The 16855-nt window shown below is 32.0% G+C and overlaps 1 protein-coding gene across 1 annotated transcript in view; it reads right to left on the minus strand.

Annotated features, from left to right (window-relative positions):
- LOC129741144 (potassium voltage-gated channel protein Shaw-like) overlaps window positions 1–16855 on the minus strand; it is a 178145-nt gene that overhangs the window by 151272 nt on the left and 10018 nt on the right. The window contains exons 2-3 of the mRNA XM_055732851.1: window positions 2098–2175; window positions 773–1555 (exon numbers count right to left, since the gene is read on the minus strand). Coding sequence (XP_055588826.1) covers window positions 773–816 — 44 coding nt within the window. The 5' untranslated portion in view covers window positions 817–1555; window positions 2098–2175. The remainder of the gene's footprint in view (window positions 1–772; window positions 1556–2097; window positions 2176–16855) is intronic.

The raw sequence follows: 16855 nt of genomic DNA on the forward strand, positions 1-16855 counted from the left end.
TACAAAAATCACACCAATACACACAAATACACAGACATCGTCTGAACTCGACGAGCTGATTCGATTGGTACCTATAAAGGTATATCTAAGACCCATAATTAATGATCTCCTAAATCGACCGATAACTATACCTTTCTGAAAGAAAGGAAAAAAAAATATTTCAAATAATTGATTTTTTCCAAACATTATGATCAAACCTGCCCTGCTTTTGTTTCAAAATTTTGCAAAAATTTGCTGATCATTGATTTTTGCAAGATTAAAAGTTCATGTAGTGATCTTTAAAATTACCACCCTAAAGCTCTCTTATAGTTTCACATTGCCAGAATGGGCTTGTAATAAAGCTCAGTTGGCAAGTCAAATTCTTTATTAGTCGATGTCCACGAGTTCGAGCCCAAGAATGCATATTGAAGTTTTTTTTCGATAATAGTTGTTTTAACATCTTTATGTCATTCGCGACTGCTATTAACGATGCAGTTGGCGGACAGTCATTGTAAAACTTATCCGGTACAACTGTGATCGATGTTTACTCTTAGGCTCGAATTCTTGGACATCAACTAAAGAAGCAACTGACTTGCCAACGATGGTAAAACGACAATCGAAACAAAAAAAAAGTAAGGACAAATTTATTGTTTGACCATTTAAGGGATAATCATTTCTCCTCAGCGTGAAGCACGTTTATCTAAAGTGATTAATTTCTGAAGCCCATTTTCCATCCTATACACATTCCGTTGATGCACAAAATTGGGTGCCAGTGGAAAATTCCCAAACTCACCTGATTCCTCCTACGTTGAGAATTATACGATTTTCCCCATCCATGGCGCCACTGCTGGTGGAGCAACGCTCTGGGGAAGGGAAATTCTCGGTCCAACACTACTAACACGAAGCTGCTTCCGGTTCCAGGTGAGACTCAGACTGGGACGATTTCTGGCGCTGCTGCTGCTTCCGGACTTTGGCGTTAAATCATTTTCATAATTCATGACAGTTCATTTGTTCTCACCGCTCACAGTTGCTTCTACTTTTTCAAAAGGACGAAAGCGTCAACCTGTTTTGTAGGTTGCTGGGTGGAGAAGCATCAGGTGCAGGGCAATTTATACTCATTCACTGGAACCTGGAACAACATACACTCTAATACCCGGACAATCTGCTACCTTGCTCCTGGTCTGGTGCTATCTAGCTGTAGAAGTCAGACGAGCTCGAACGCCAACATGTCGGAACGTCCGTATTATTATTGAACGAAGAAGAAGAAGAAGCCACTCTGCTGACTTCTGGCTGTCAGGTTATATTCCGCTAAACGAGCCTTTGTTTTCCGGAACAACCTGGCTGGGAGCCTGACAGATGGAAAGCTTCCGAGGGATCTTTTCCCTTTGATTACAGGGATTTGTTCCTGTTAAGCTCCCGCGTCGTTTGGAGGAAGGAAACTGGCTTCTGTTACGGACACGAACGATTTGTAATGCACTTGTTTTGATTATGGGATCGTTTTATTAGTTAATCTGTATGTTTATGGAAATACAGACGTAGATCGTTTAAAACATATGCTACTATATTTCTTTTTATGCTGAAATATTCAAAGTGAACATGAAGAAATTTCAATATTATCTCAAAAATAGAATTGTATTTCGAAGTGACACTTCGAAAGCATTCACTGAAAAGTGAAATCAAAACTCAACAAAACATCAAAAGCAAACATCCGAAAGCAATATTCACGAACGTCGAATATTTGAATCACGGAGCTGCTGCTGGATGAAAACCCCATTCACACTTTAACACCTAAAGATGAATCGCTTCCCGGTTCGACATTTTAACCCTTTTTCTCAATGGGGGTGGAACTGATTGCGTTGCTGATGTTGTTGTTGTTGTCGTCATCGAAGAAAAATATTGTGCAAGCAACAAACAACTCTCTCGCTGCACACAAATCGAGTTTTTCCTCTTCCTGTTATTTATTTATGAAACTCATTTTTCTGAAAGCACGTCTGAGAATTGCAAGCTGCACATTTTCACCTTCATTTTTTTTTCTAACAATATTTCCCTCCCTTAACACAGTTTCAAAACGAAGCGAAGGAGTGGTAAATCTGGTAAATTCGAAGAAAATTGATTTACTTCACGCGATTGAACTTGACCGTGTTCGGGGTCTGACGTTGATAAGTGGGTCAGGAAAATGTTGTTCCAAAGATCGATCTGAAAGTAAAAAAATATATAAACAAATTTTAAAATCTAACATAAGGTAGATGATATATTGATGATATCAATAATAAAAAAGCGATCTATATTTATAAAAATCAAAAATATTAAAAAAAAAATCAATTTTAAAATGTTCATTTTTGATATTTGTTATGTTTCAATATAAGTTTTTGTATATAATTATTTTTCGGCGTTTTTTTTGTAATTTTTGTAGTTTTTGTAATTTTTGTAATTTATGTAATTTTTGTCATTTTTGTAATTTTTGTCATTTTTGTAATTTTTGTCATTTTTGTAATTTTTGTCATTTTTGTATTTTTTGTCATTTTTGTCATTGAAAGAGCCGTGGACTGTAATTTTGCTCGAATTTGGGGACCGTTCGAAAAGTCCGAAGACACAATTTACCGGATGTTGAATGGAGAAATTTTCACTAGTAAAAAGGCACTTATTGTTCTCTATTTACATATATTTACACTATGTACATTTACTTAACTTATTAGGAGGAAACATGACTTAATGGAGGAAGGAAAACTTAACTCGAAGGAACAACTTAACTCATAGGAAGGAATCTTAATGGATGGAGGAAACAACTTCTAGATTGGAGGAACACTTGACTTGACTTAAATTCGACGTCTTCACTTGTCGACGGATGGAATGGATCTCAATGGATTGGCGAACACAACGGTTGCTTGAATGATTGCTTCATTCACACGCACACAAACATCTGTGTGCGCAATGGAACTTTCCACTGCTCGCTGACTGAAGTAACAGCATGCAATTGTTGTTGTACGCCGGCCGGCGTTTACCGGCGTTTGCTATGTACACATATGAATGCATGTCCTTGAATGGACAAACAACACACAAAAGTAGCAGGCGGTGATCGGTGATGACTTTTTTCGTTGGTGGCGCAATTGCGACGTTGCCAATTCTTCGAGTTTGGCTCGAACATACTCCCCCGGGGAATCTTCGGAATTTCAATCTTCCTCGTCGTCGGGCTGTTAGGAACGTTGGGGACCTTGGAGTAGTGCACGCAATACCAAGTTTTTTGCGCACTGTCGACCTCGCACTTCGGAACCAGGACTGGCACCAATAATTTTCCATAAGTGCCGAGGAATCGGCTTCAGGATGACAACGAAGGAAAATTCCAACAAGAGCTTGCAGCAAAGGACATTCATTTGGTTGAAAAACTGGGAACTTTGAGTTGGAAGTTATGCTGGAACTCATGAACGGTCTATTTACTTCAAAGCACTCAAAATGTTTGTGGGAAAACCTTAAATTCTTGAATCTTTTGGTAGGATAGCTTGACTTACACTTAGGAGTTTCGTTGGGAAGTTTTTCAATGATTGTTGGAAAAATTTTCACGGCGGACTTGTTCTTGGATTGTTTGTTACACTCAAAAATAGGAATTTTATCCGGAGAATTTTCAGCGACTGCAGGAAAACTTTTCATCGAGATATGTCGCTTAGATTTTCTTTTCCGAATTCGTTTACACTTAAAGTGGAAGGATTCATTGGAAGGGAACACTGTATCATTAAAAACTTTCTTGTCGGCAGCAGACGGAACTTCATTCTGGAGCGGAACAGAAAGATGCATCTTAGTTGCACCTTTTTTTGGAGGAAACTTCACTTCACTTTCTCGGGGGAAACTATCTTTGTCTGGGTTGAACTTATTTTTAACAGTTTTTGAATTAACATCTTCATAATTTTTGGAATAATCAGATTTTTCGGGAGTGGATTTGGCTTCTTCGGAAATAACATGGATTTTCTCTATTCTTGTTTTTTCATATTTTGAATTTTGATCGGAGGTTTGTTCAAAATTTTGGCAGATGTGTTCTTCTTTGATTGGGAAACTTTCACTTAACTTATTAATTGGAATTTCACTTTTAACACATGGTGCATAACTTAAGGCGGAAGTTGATCTCACATAACTTATGGAATTCTGGGAAGACAATTTCTGGAGAGCGATTAAAACTTCGGAACAGAGCAACTCAAAGGCACTTAGATACTGGAAATGGGCTTCAAGATCTTTGAAGGGAGCTAGATCAAAGATTTGTTTATGAGCGGCATAAAATTCTTCTTGTGCTTGGCCAATGAACATAAAGTAGGCTCTGATTCTTCCTACAGTCATCTGCATACTCAAATTATCACTAGGATAGACCACATGGAAAATCTTTTTCACTTTTTGGAACTCATGTTCCCTGCGGAAAATCAGAGCATCTATTTTCTTCATTTTCTGGGTCGGGGAATTCATATTGTCTTCGGTTGTGAAAATTTGGGAAAATCAGCAACACCACTTAAAAATTGGAGCAGCACCACTTAACGCTGAATCCGATTCACTAGCAGGAAAAATTTGTCAAGTCACTTGTTTACGGTAAAGCTTTTAAATTTTTCTCTTAAGTTTTTTGCGTGCCTTTTCTCACTTAACACTTTGCATCCGGAGCGCAGCAGACTTTCGAAACAGTCAAAGTTCTTATCCGGTTCGAATCGGACCAATGAAAGAGCCGTGGACTGTAATTTTGCTCGAATTTGGGGACCGTTCGAAAAGTCCGAAGACACAATTTACCGGATGTTGAATGGAGAAATTTTCACTAGTAAAAAGGCACTTATTGTTCTCTATTTACATATATTTACACTATGTACATTTACTTAACTTATTAGGAGGAAACATGACTTAATGGAGGAAGGAAAACTTAACTCGAAGGAACAACTTAACTCATAGGAAGGAATCTTAATGGATGGAGGAAACAACTTCTAGATTGGAGGAACACTTGACTTGACTTAAATTCGACGTCTTCACTTGTCGACGGATGGAATGGATCTCAATGGATTGGCGAACACAACGGTTGCTTGAATGATTGCTTCATTCACACGCACACAAACATCTGTGTGCGCAATGGAACTTTCCACTGCTCGCTGACTGAAGTAACAGCATGCAATTGTTGTTGTACGCCGGCCGGCGTTTACCGGCGTTTGCTATGTACACATATGAATGCATGTCCTTGAATGGACAAACAACACACAAAAGTAGCAGGCGGTGATCGGTGATGACTTTTTTCGTTGGTGGCGCAATTGCGACGTTGCCAATTCTTCGAGTTTGGCTCGAACAGTCATTTTTGTCGTTTTTGTCATTTTTGTCATTTTTGTCATTTTTGTCATTTTTGTCATTTTTGTCATTTTTGTCATTTTTGTCATTTTTGTCATTTTTGTCTTTTTTACATTTTTGTCATTTTTGTTATTTTTGTCATTTTTGTCATTTTTGTCATTTTTGTCATTTTTGTCATTTTTGTCATTTTTGTCATTTTTGTCATTTTTGTCATTTTTGTCATTTTTGCCATTTTTGTCATTTTTGCCATTTTTGTCATTTTTGCCATTTTTGTCATTTTTGTCATTTTTGTCATTTTTGTCATTTTTGTAATTTTTGTCATTTTTGTGATTTTTGTGATTTTTGTGATTTTTGTGATTTTTGTGATTTTTGTGATTTTTGTGATTTTTGTGATTTTTGTGATTTTTGTGATTTTTGTGATTTTTGTGATTTTTGTCATTTTTGTCATTTTTGTCATTTTTGTCATTTTTGTCATTTTTGTCATTTTTGTCATTTTTGTCATTTTTGTCATTTTTGTCATTTTTGTCATTTTTGTCATTTTTGTCATTTTTGTCATTTTTGTCATTTTTGTCATTTTTGTCATTTTTGTCATTTTTGTCATTTTTGTCATTTTTGTCATTTTTGTCATTTTTGTCATTTTTGTCATTTTTGTCATTTTTGTCATTTTTGTCATTTTTGCCATTTTTGCCATTTTTGCCATTTTTGCCAATTTTGCCATTTTTGTCATTTTTGTGATTTTTGTCATTTTTGTCATTTTTGTCATTTTTGTCATTTTTGTCATTTTTGTCATTTTTGTCATTTTTGTCATTTTTGTCATTTTTGTCATTTTTGTCATTTTTGTCATTTTTGTCATTTTTGTCATTTTTGTCATTTTTGTCATTTTTGTCATTTTTGTCATTTTTGTCATTTTTGTCATTTTTGTCATTTTTGTCATTTTTGTCATTTTTGTCATTTTTGTCATTTTTGTCATTTTTGTCATTTTTGTCATTTTTGTCATTTTTGTCATTTTTGTCATTTTTGTCATTTTTGTCATTTTTGCCATTTTTGCCATTTTTGCCATTTTTGCCAATTTTGCCATTTTTGTCATTTTTGTCATTTTTGTCATTTTTGTCATTTTTGTCATTTTTGTCATTTTTGTCATTTTTGTCATTTTTGTCATTTTTGTCATTTTTGTCATTTTTGTCATTTTTGTCATTTTTGTCATTTTTGTCATTTTTGTCATTTTTGTCATTTTTGTCATTTTTGTCATTTTTGTCATTTTTGTCATTTTTGTCATTTTTGTCATTTTTGTCATTTTTGTCATTTTTGTCATTTTTGTCATTTTTGTCATTTTTGTCATTTTTGTCATTTTTGTCATTTTTGTCATTTTTGTCATTTTTGTCATTTTTGTCATTTTTGTCATTTTTGTCATTTTTGTCATTTTTGTCATTTTTGTCATTTTTGTCATTTTTGTCATTTTTGTCATTTTTGTCATTTTTGTCATTTTTGTCATTTTTGTCAATTTTGTTATTTTTGTCTTTTTTGCCTTTTTTGTCATTTTTGTCATTTTTGTCATTTTTGTCATTTTTGTCATTTTTGTCATTTTTGTCATTTTTGTCATTTTTGTCATTTTTGTCATTTTTGTCATTTTGGTCATTTTTGTCATTTTTGTCATTTTTGTCATTTTTGTCATTTTTGTCATTTTTGTCATTTTTGTCATTTTTGTCATTTTTGTCATTTTTGTCATTTTTGTCATTTTTGTCATTTTTGTCATTTTTGTCATTTTTGTCATTTTTGTCATTTTTGTCATTTTTGTCATTTTTGTCATTTTTGTCATTTTTGTCATTTTTGTCATTTTTGTCATTTTTGTCATTTTTGTCATTTTTGTCATTTTTGTCATTTTTGTCATTTTTGTCATTTTTGTCATTTTTGTCATTTTTGTCATTTTTGTCATTTTTGTCATTTTTGTCATTTTTGTCATTTTTGTCATTTTTGTCATTTTTGTCATTTTTGTCATTTTTGTCATTTTTGTCATTTTTGTCATTTTTGTCATTTTTGTCATTTTTGTCATTTTTGTCATTTTTGTCATTTTTGTCATTTTTGTCATTTTTGTCATTTTTGTCATTTTTGTCATTTTTGTCATTTTTGTCATTTTTGTCATTTTTGTCATTTTTGTCATTTTTGTCATTTTTGTCATTTTTGTCATTTTTGTCATTTTTGTCATTTTTGTCATTTTTGTCATTTTTGTCATTTTTGTCATTTTTGTCATTTTTGTCATTTTTGTCATTTTTGTCATTTTTGTCATTTTTGTCATTTTTGTCATTTTTGTCATTTTTGTCATTTTTGTCATTTTTGTCATTTTTGTCATTTTTGTCATTTTTGTTATTTTTGTCATTTTTGTCATTTTTGTCATTTTTGTCATTTTTGTCATTTTTGTCATTTTTGTCATTTTTGTCATTTTTGTCATTTTTGTCAAATTTGTCAAATTTGTCATTTTTGTCATTTTTGTCATTTTTGTCATTTTTGTCATTTTTGTCATTTTTGTCATTTTTGTCATTTTTGTCATTTTTGTCATTTTTGTCATTTTTGTCATTTTTGTCATTTTTGTCATTTTTGTCATTTTTGTCATTTTTGTCATTTTTGTCATTTTTGTCATTTTTGTCATTTTTGTCATTTTTGTCAAATTTGTCATTTTTGTCATTTTTGTCATTTTTGTCATTTTTGTTATTTTTGTCATTTTTGTCATTTTTGTCATTTTTGTCATTTTTGTCATTTTTGTCATTTTTGTCATTTTTGTCATTTTTGTCATTTTTGTCATTTTTGTCATTTTTGTCATTTTTGTCATTTTTGTCATTTTTGTCATTTTTGTCATTTTTGTCATTTTTGTCATTTTTGTCATTTTTGTCATTTTTGTCATTTTTGTCATTTTTGTCATTTTTGTCATTTTTGTCATTTTTGTCATTTTTGTCATTTTTGTCATTTTTGTCATTTTTGTCATTTTTGTCATTTTTGTCATTTTTGTCATTTTTGTCATTTTTGTCATTTTTGTCATTTTTGTCATTTTTGTCATTTTTGTCATTTTTGTCATTTTTGTCATTTTTGTCATTTTTGTCATTTTTGTCATTTTTGTCATTTTTGTCATTTTTGTCATTTTTGTCATTTTTGTCATTTTTGTCATTTTTGTCATTTTTGTCATTTTTGTCATTTTTGTCATTTTTGTCATTTTTGTCATTTTTGTCATTTTTGTCATTTTTGTCATTTTTGTCATTTTTGTCATTTTTGTCATTTTTGTCATTTTTGTCATTTTTGTCATTTTTGTCATTTTTGTCATTTTTGTCATTTTTGTCATTTTTGTCATTTTTGTCATTTTTGTCATTTTTGTCATTTTTGTCATTTTTGTCATTTTTGTCATTTTTGTCATTTTTGTCATTTTTGTCATTTTTGTCATTTTTGTCATTTTTGCCATTTTTGTCATTTTTGTCATTTTTGTCATTTTTGTCATTTTTGTCATTTTTGTCATTTTTGTCATTTTTGTCATTTTTGTCATTTTTGTCATTTTTGTCATTTTTGTCATTTTTGTCATTTTTGTGATTTTTGTCATTTTTGTCATTTTTGTCATTTTTGTCATTTTTGTCATTTTTGTCATTTTTGTCATTTTTGTCATTTTTGTCATTTTTGTCATTTTTGTCATTTTTGTCATTTTTGTCATTTTTGTCATTTTTGTCATTTTTGTCATTTTTGTCATTTTTGTCATTTTTGTCATTTTTTTCATTTTTGTCATTTTTGTCATTCTTGTCATTTTTGTCATTTTTTAATTTTTTTCATTTTTGTTGTTTCGTCATTTTTTCCAGCTTGTTTTGACATTCTTTTTTTTTATAATTTCGCTGTCAATTCTTGTTAATCTTAGTTTTTGTGATTTATTTTTGTCGTTGTCGTTGTTTTCTATAACCAAGCATTTTGAAACATTGAAACATTATATTTAATAACCTGCTGTGACCTACAAAATCTTTTGTCATCAGGAATTTACGATTCCATTCAATCGTTACTTGAACCATGGCAGATAAAAAATATGAGAATTTACAGTCCGAAAATGCTTATGATTTTCAAGTTTTTTACACGTTCCATTGTATATACCTAGATATGGGTTTATGCACTGTGTTGTGCAATCGCTCTTGTAATACAGCAGGTTCCCTGACCACATACAAGGTGCCATCTGTGCGAAACGCTGGACAGAAACGAGCGAGGGCTGAATTTTTATGACCAATATTTCTCGTTTTTTTCCATTTTTCACCATCTCACCCTGTTCTTCTTCCATCCTCTAGAATTCAAGCGAATCATCCCTTACGTATTCGTTCGAGTATGAGGTAGGATGTGCCTATTCAACCGAAACTGTGTAGACTTGTCCTTCTGGGTTCGAACAAAATATGCCAAGTTGTCATGCTGAGAGAGATCGGTTCGAAGCAACAGAAAGAAGAAAAAAAACAGAAGTTATCGGCCATTCTGAAGTCGAGCTGAATCGTTCATCTCGGCCATCCACAAAAAAAATCCCCTATACCTACATATGAGGCATGATCGTTATCAATCTGCCGTTTTAGGGTGACTCGGTGAGTCGTGTGAATGAAATTATTGGTTATGCTTGGACGTTATTCACAAAAAAGGTCTGTTTTGATCACTTTTAGAATCTATTAAATTAGTCATATTTGTTTTACAATTTTAAAATTATATTTTAAGATCACGACTGATTGCTCAATCAAATATCAAGAAATTCCTCATTATTCATACACTTTTCTAGGCCAGGTCCGTTTTTTGCTCCTGTTTCACACGAGAATTTGCTGAATGATGTGGTAATTTTTATCTACGTCCCGTGCATGTAGGTGGTCGTTATTAAATCATAAATTATTCACACGATTCTATGGCCATAAAAGGTGCTTCCTCGACTCGAGGACTCGACTCCAAGCACTCTTCCAAAGAGCTTCTGAAAGCTTCCAACAGGCTGCAGCGCAGCGTAGGAAGATTCCGGTAAGCTATGGAATCATATTTCCGTTGAACTGTGTAGGTTGAACTCGAAAAGGAAAACATCAACAACACAGAAAACAAGAGCCAACATCATCGCTGAAAACATTATTCATGCGCCCAGAACTGAAGTGAAGTGCTTCTTTTCGGACCAACCGGGGGTTCAACCCGATACTTGAATGGAAACTTTCCGGTGTAATTTTCCAACTGTCTGGACGAGCGAGTATTGGAACAAATGCAAAAAGTTTTCCAATCTCACTGGAATACCGACCTTGACAGGGTTTGCTGCTGCACAATATCGAGTGCGGAAAATGGAAAGTAATGGGCTTTTTTTCCTCTGTTGTGCAACCTGTGCTCTCTTTATAGCCACTCGACCAGGTTTGAAATGGGTTTACGAAATGTTGTTTTTTCCTCTTTTAAGCATTTTTGAAAACCAAAACAAGGTAAAGGACTTTCAATTCTGGTACCCAAAAATACGGAAAATGTTTTGAGACATTGGTTGTAGCCTGTCAATTTAAAGTAAACTGTTTAAACATTCTGAAAACGTTCCTGTTTTTCAAATCAACAAACCAAAGGTGGTTTACCAAATGAGATTGATGAAAAATGATAAATCATGTAGCTATCTACATGAAAAAGTGGTGGCTCCAGAGAGTTCATTTGAATGATAGTTTTAAATATTATTTAAACGAATAACATCTTCAAATGATACTCTGCTATTTTATGACGTTAAACTTGAGTTTCGAATGAATTTGAAAGTTGAGGATTTTTTTTTGCAAACGAGAATTGAGACTGCTATTTGCGAATGGTAAAGGGATCTGTTCTCTCGAGAACGTCTTAACCTAATCCATTTTCAAAACCGCAAGTCACCGGAATAAGACAAACAAACCTCTTACCACCCCGTAAATTTCTTGCCAGAATCCACTAGACAATACAAGCTTCTAAATTTTCCTGCTGTGACAAGAAAATAAAGGTGGCTCCAGAGAGTGAGATACACCATTCCGAGAGTTTCAAGCTCAGTATTTGTTGCAACAGTTTTCCGTGGTTGTTATTTACTAATTCCACTAAATTGAAACAATGAAGGGTGAGCGAAAAGTTGCTAAATTGAAACAAATTCTGCCGGGTTCGGGACAAAATTTGTTGCATTCGACAGTTGTTGACTTCCTGGAACCGGGAGGAAAAGCTGCTGTTGCCGCAAGTTGACCCTTTTAGTTTGGCTAACTTACTAGGCAGGCAGGCAGGCAAATCCAATTAAAACTATAGGCAATCAGCTTAACAACCAGGAGTTGAGCTGAGTAGAGTGAGTGGATTTAAAGTTGGGGAAATAAATCAAAACTTTGGAGCAGCTGCAAGTGAGATGGGTTAGTTTGACCCCCATGAACAAGGTTTTGACAGATTATCGAAAGTTATAAAAACAGATGCGAATAGTTCAGTCGGTTGAAAAAGGTTCGTTGAATTTGTGAGAAAATCATTGAAATTTTTTATATCCATGTTTTGTTTGTGCAAGAATTGACAGTTACTCCACAAAAGTATAGTACATTAAAATCGATACACAGGGAAACAGCCTTTTCAGTGTTGGTACGGGTTTAATGAATGCTTTCGAAAGATTTTGGCCTCTTGAAATCAAATCTTTTGTCAGACTTTATTCATCACCTCAAGTTTTGGTAGAAGGGTGTTTAAAAGATTTAAAATTAAAAAAATTAGCTTTGAGTGAAATCAACCATCAATAAAAGATGAACTAACAGACCTAAACAAAAACCTCAAAATGTAAAAAAAAAATGTAAACTCCTACTTAATCTAAGATCAAAATTTTGGTTAGATAAAGGTACCGAAGTTCTAAAGAGACATAACGAAAGGTTGCCAGAATTCTTACCGCACGCATCCAAGCCAGAAAAGTCCTGGCCATATTATCTAAAAATCTGGCAAAATCATGCATTTGAAAAAAATGTAAACCAAAAATCCAGGCATCATCCGGGCAAATTTGGACGAAACCCAGAAATCATGCAATATAATGTATAAAAAAAACATGAAAATTTTTTTTTTTTTTCATCGAAACATATTGGCAAATAAAATGAATTAGTCCGGGCACAATCCAAGCTTTTAAAAAAACCAAATCCGGGAACCTAGCAAGATCGTATCTTTCACACATTTTGTTATTAAACATCCGGGCAAGTCCGGTTTTTATACAGTAATGAAAAAATCATTAGATAATATTTTATCTATTTCCGATATCACTAGAAATAATCTTCAAGTATTTGTCTTAAATGATTTGAACTTGATTAAGAGTGCAAAATAATAAGATTTATGCCTTAAAAAGTAACTTTAATTTCTCTTAATTTAGAAATTCTTGAAACTTGCAGAGATTCACGTATTTTTCAAAACGGAGAAAAAAACTCCCAAACTTTTATCAAAGTCTAGATTTTGATAAAAGATGTGGCGCAAAATATTTGGGTATAGTTGGGCATAATGTACGAATATGGTATAGAACTAAAATCAAATAAAATACCAAAAAAAATCAAATATCATCTCTTGTTAATTGTGTGGAAGTTTGAAAAGAATCGGTACATTAGGTAGTTTTTTACAGCGTTTTGATGCGATTTGATGTAGGGCATTGTTTATAAAAGATTTTGAAAATCAAATTTGAATATTCATTACAGAAAGAGTCACCTTTTTTTTGATACCATGTAATTTTGCAAAAAAGTACCTTTCGCTGAAAAAAAAACCTCAATTACAATAAGAATATTTTTTTAAATTTTAAAACTCACAAATATATTTGACATATTATCTGTACCTTAAATCACATATTCGGCTATGTTTTCCGATGGCTTTTTCGGTTATTTCATACCATTGGCTTTTAAAGTGGTTCCCACGGTTCTTTGAGCGTTGAGAGCTTTCGGGTCGACTCTAGTTTCAGTTTTGAGGAGTTTGGAAGGCCTCAGGATTTCATCGAACAGCATTCACATCTTTAAAAAATGAATTACTTAAACAGTAACTTTAACTATTTGTTCATTAAATTTAAATTTAAAAAAAACTGATTATTCATCAAAATTTAAGAGTCAAAGAGAATATTTGAAATTTGTTATTTTTGCTTAGCTTTTACACAAGGTGAATTTATCAAAATCAAACCAAATTTAAGTACCTTTGCATTGGTAACGTGCTTTACGAAAATGAAAAAAAGAACTTACGTTTGACTAACCCGTTTAAATATATTTCAGCCAGATCGTTCTAGTATTGGTGAATTTCTCAGAAATTCAAGAGGAATTAATTTTTTTTTTGAATATGTACGAATTGAATAGGCTAAATTTTGAGATTTAACTTGCAAGAGTTGAGATGCACCGTGCCTATAAAAATCATGTTAATCACGGTACCGCGTTACTAATTAATCTTTGATGTTTTTTAAATCACTGCATAGTCAAAAAAATTAACCAAAATATATTTAAAATCTCAAAGTTTTCCAAAATTCTTAAATTTTGTTTTGTACCAAGCCACGTTGGGATAATAGGAAATGAGAAAGCGGATGAAGCAGCTAAGCAAGCAACTTATGAATATATTTTACAAGAATCACTGACATCTTCAGATTTTGAAAATTTAGTCAAACTTAGTTTTAAACAAATTTGGAATCATAATTGGATATCTACTACCGAAAACAAATACAGAGAAATAAGAGATTCAACTAAAAGATGGAGTTGTGTCGAAATGTTCAGAAGAAAAGATTCAGTAATTTTAACACGTTTGAGATTAGGTCATACCAATCTTAATCACTCCTATTTAATGTCAAATGATAGTCCCCCGATCAGTGATCATTGCAATGTAAACCTTTCAATCAAACATATTTTAAATGATTGTGAAAAATATGCATCACTCAGAGAAGAAAATGGTATTTCAGATATTAATGATTTAAAAGATGACTTCAAAAACCTTAAAAATGTTTTAGAATTCCTCAAAAAATGAAACTAGTATGATTCCATTTGAGTTTCTTTGTTATGAAAAATAATAGATTATATTTCTTAAAAAACAATTGGATTAGTTATACACACTTTTGTTTGTAAATATTTATAAGCCATTAACAATTAAGATTCTTCTGTAAAATCTAATTGAAATTTTGTATTTTATATGTATTTATGAGCACAATATTGTGAAAACAACGGCCTACATAGCCTTTAGTTGTGCTGATGGCTGACCAAATAAAACAAATAAATAAAATCTTTGATGTGCCAACCGTCATTTTTCTATACAATTTTATTCTGAAGAGCTTTTTATAATTTGAAACACCTACTAACGATTTCAGGAAGCACTGTGAACATGAAAACAATGGATATGGGCGGCGTTATTTTTCAATTTGAAACCCATCAAATTGACTGAATGTCTATTTTTATCGCACTTTTTAAGTTTTGAGGGAAATATTTTTAAGATTTATAGCTCCACGAAAAATTAAAATAAAAATGTTTGGAAAAAAAACTGCATACTACTATATTAGGGTTGCCAGAATTTTTCAAAACCACCTAACAAATCTGGGCTTTTTTATTAAAAAACCTGGAAAAATTCAGGCATTAGATTTCAAAATTGTCGATTGGAAATTTCGGCAATTTGCATGTAAATTTTGTCAAAAGTTTTGACTCACAACTCAGAAAAAAAACGAATTTTTTTTTTGTTTTCATTAAAACACATGAGAAAGGTTGTAGAAAAAATTGCTTTTTCTAGCCGAAAATAAATTTTGACTTTCTTTGCTTTTTTCAAAACATTCTTGAATGATTTTCTGTGATGGAAATAGAATTAATTTCTTTGAAAAGTCATGAAAAATTGAGTTTTTTTTAACATTTTTCTTGAGAAAAATCAATGAACATCACATCAATATAATCATGTTTTTTTTCCAAAACAAGGTTGAATATAAAAAAATATATTGACATAAAGTTATAATTTTGGAGAAACATACAAAAAAATCTGGGAACATTTTCAAAATTCTGTGTTTTGTGACACAGAACCTTTGATAAAAATTTGCTTTAAATTCTGTGAAATAACAGATATTTTTGTGATTTTGACTACCTTGCTCATGAGTAGATTTTAAATTATTAAAAACGTCTCATGATTATTTCTACAAAATTTGCCTAAAAAAATAGTGTTGGACGTATTAATAAACAAAATTTAGAACAAATTTGATTTTTTTTTGGCAAATAATGTGAACAAATTCGGGAAAAATCCGGACTTTTTCAAAGAGATCCAGGCAACCGAGCTGGACCGGACTATTTAATAATTTTGAATTGAACATCCGGGTAAACCCGAATAGAACCGAGCAATCTGGAAAGCTTAAACTAGATGAATTTGTGCTTGCATAACATGTTAATTTTGAAGTTTAACTAATAAAACAGCACAGGGGTCCTTCCATGGACACAGATTTGATCTTTCTTCTGCTGACCCTCCTTGAGCAAATGGTAGCAGGGAAACGGCTCAGCTGTGAAAATCTTTTCATTGCATTGGTATTCAGCAAGCAGCGTCGAAGGATTCTCTTAACTGAAAACATGTATGAAGATCTGTAGGGAAGGTATTTTTAGCCATTATTGTATTTTTTTTTTCGGTTCAACCTTACAATCAAGATTCCAAAGAATTTTACTAATGTTTGATTGGTTCGACTTGTTTTAATATAAAAAAGAGCTTAATATTTATAAAAACTACGGGAACTTTTTTGTCACTCTGTATAAATTCTGCACCCGATGAAGAATCTTGTAAGTGAATAACACTTGTTTACAAAATTTAAAAAAAAACGTGAACTTGATTAACTGACCAGCATTTTTAAGTGTAAAATCGGGCGCTGAATCAGAAAATGAAATTCAAAAAAATCTCAGTAGAGCCGTTTTTGAGTTATGCTCCAAATTTGAAAAAATTAAAAAAGTTCTTGTACTAAGATTAAAATATCTCGGACGGCACAACAGTAATTTGAAATCCTTCTTTTGCATACTGAAGATATATAAATTTTCTATCGATCATCTGAACACTGTTTTTGCGTTTGACCAACAGTATTGTTGATATTAGTGACTTTATGATAGAAAAAATTATATAAAACGCATTTTTTAAGGAAAAATTTTGTTTCAACAAAAATTTTAGACTTAATACTAGCAATCAAAAATCTGATTTTCTTTAGTCAATAAATGTCAATTTAAAACAAATATTTCAAGTGGTTTTTTTTATCAAAATCGGTTGAAAATTGATGAAGTTATGGCTAGTTTACCATAACTGTAATTTTTGCAGTTTTTAATAATTTAACGAACCGCAGTACACTAATAATAGTATAGGAAGAATAACACATGGTAAATCTCGCTCGCTTCAAGTCAAAATTAATTCAAATTAAAATTATAAATTAGCTTACCAGAAGGTCACATGCCAAGTTTCAGGACGATCTGACTATAGGGAAGGGTTGCTTGAGTCTCAAACGTGAATAAAATTTTGAGGTATTTTGCCCGGAAGAAACGAAAAATACTGGTTTTTCATCAATAACTTCTTTCAGATGATTGTTTTTATATGGTTGATTTTCTTAAAGCCTAAGTAGAGACAAATTTTTCACCCGAAAACTGTAACTCGATAGGATTTGAAACAG

Source organism: Uranotaenia lowii, chromosome 2, assembly GCF_029784155.1.
Source record: "Uranotaenia lowii strain MFRU-FL chromosome 2, ASM2978415v1, whole genome shotgun sequence".
In the NCBI taxonomy this organism is placed as follows: Eukaryota; Metazoa; Arthropoda; class Insecta; order Diptera; family Culicidae; genus Uranotaenia; species Uranotaenia lowii.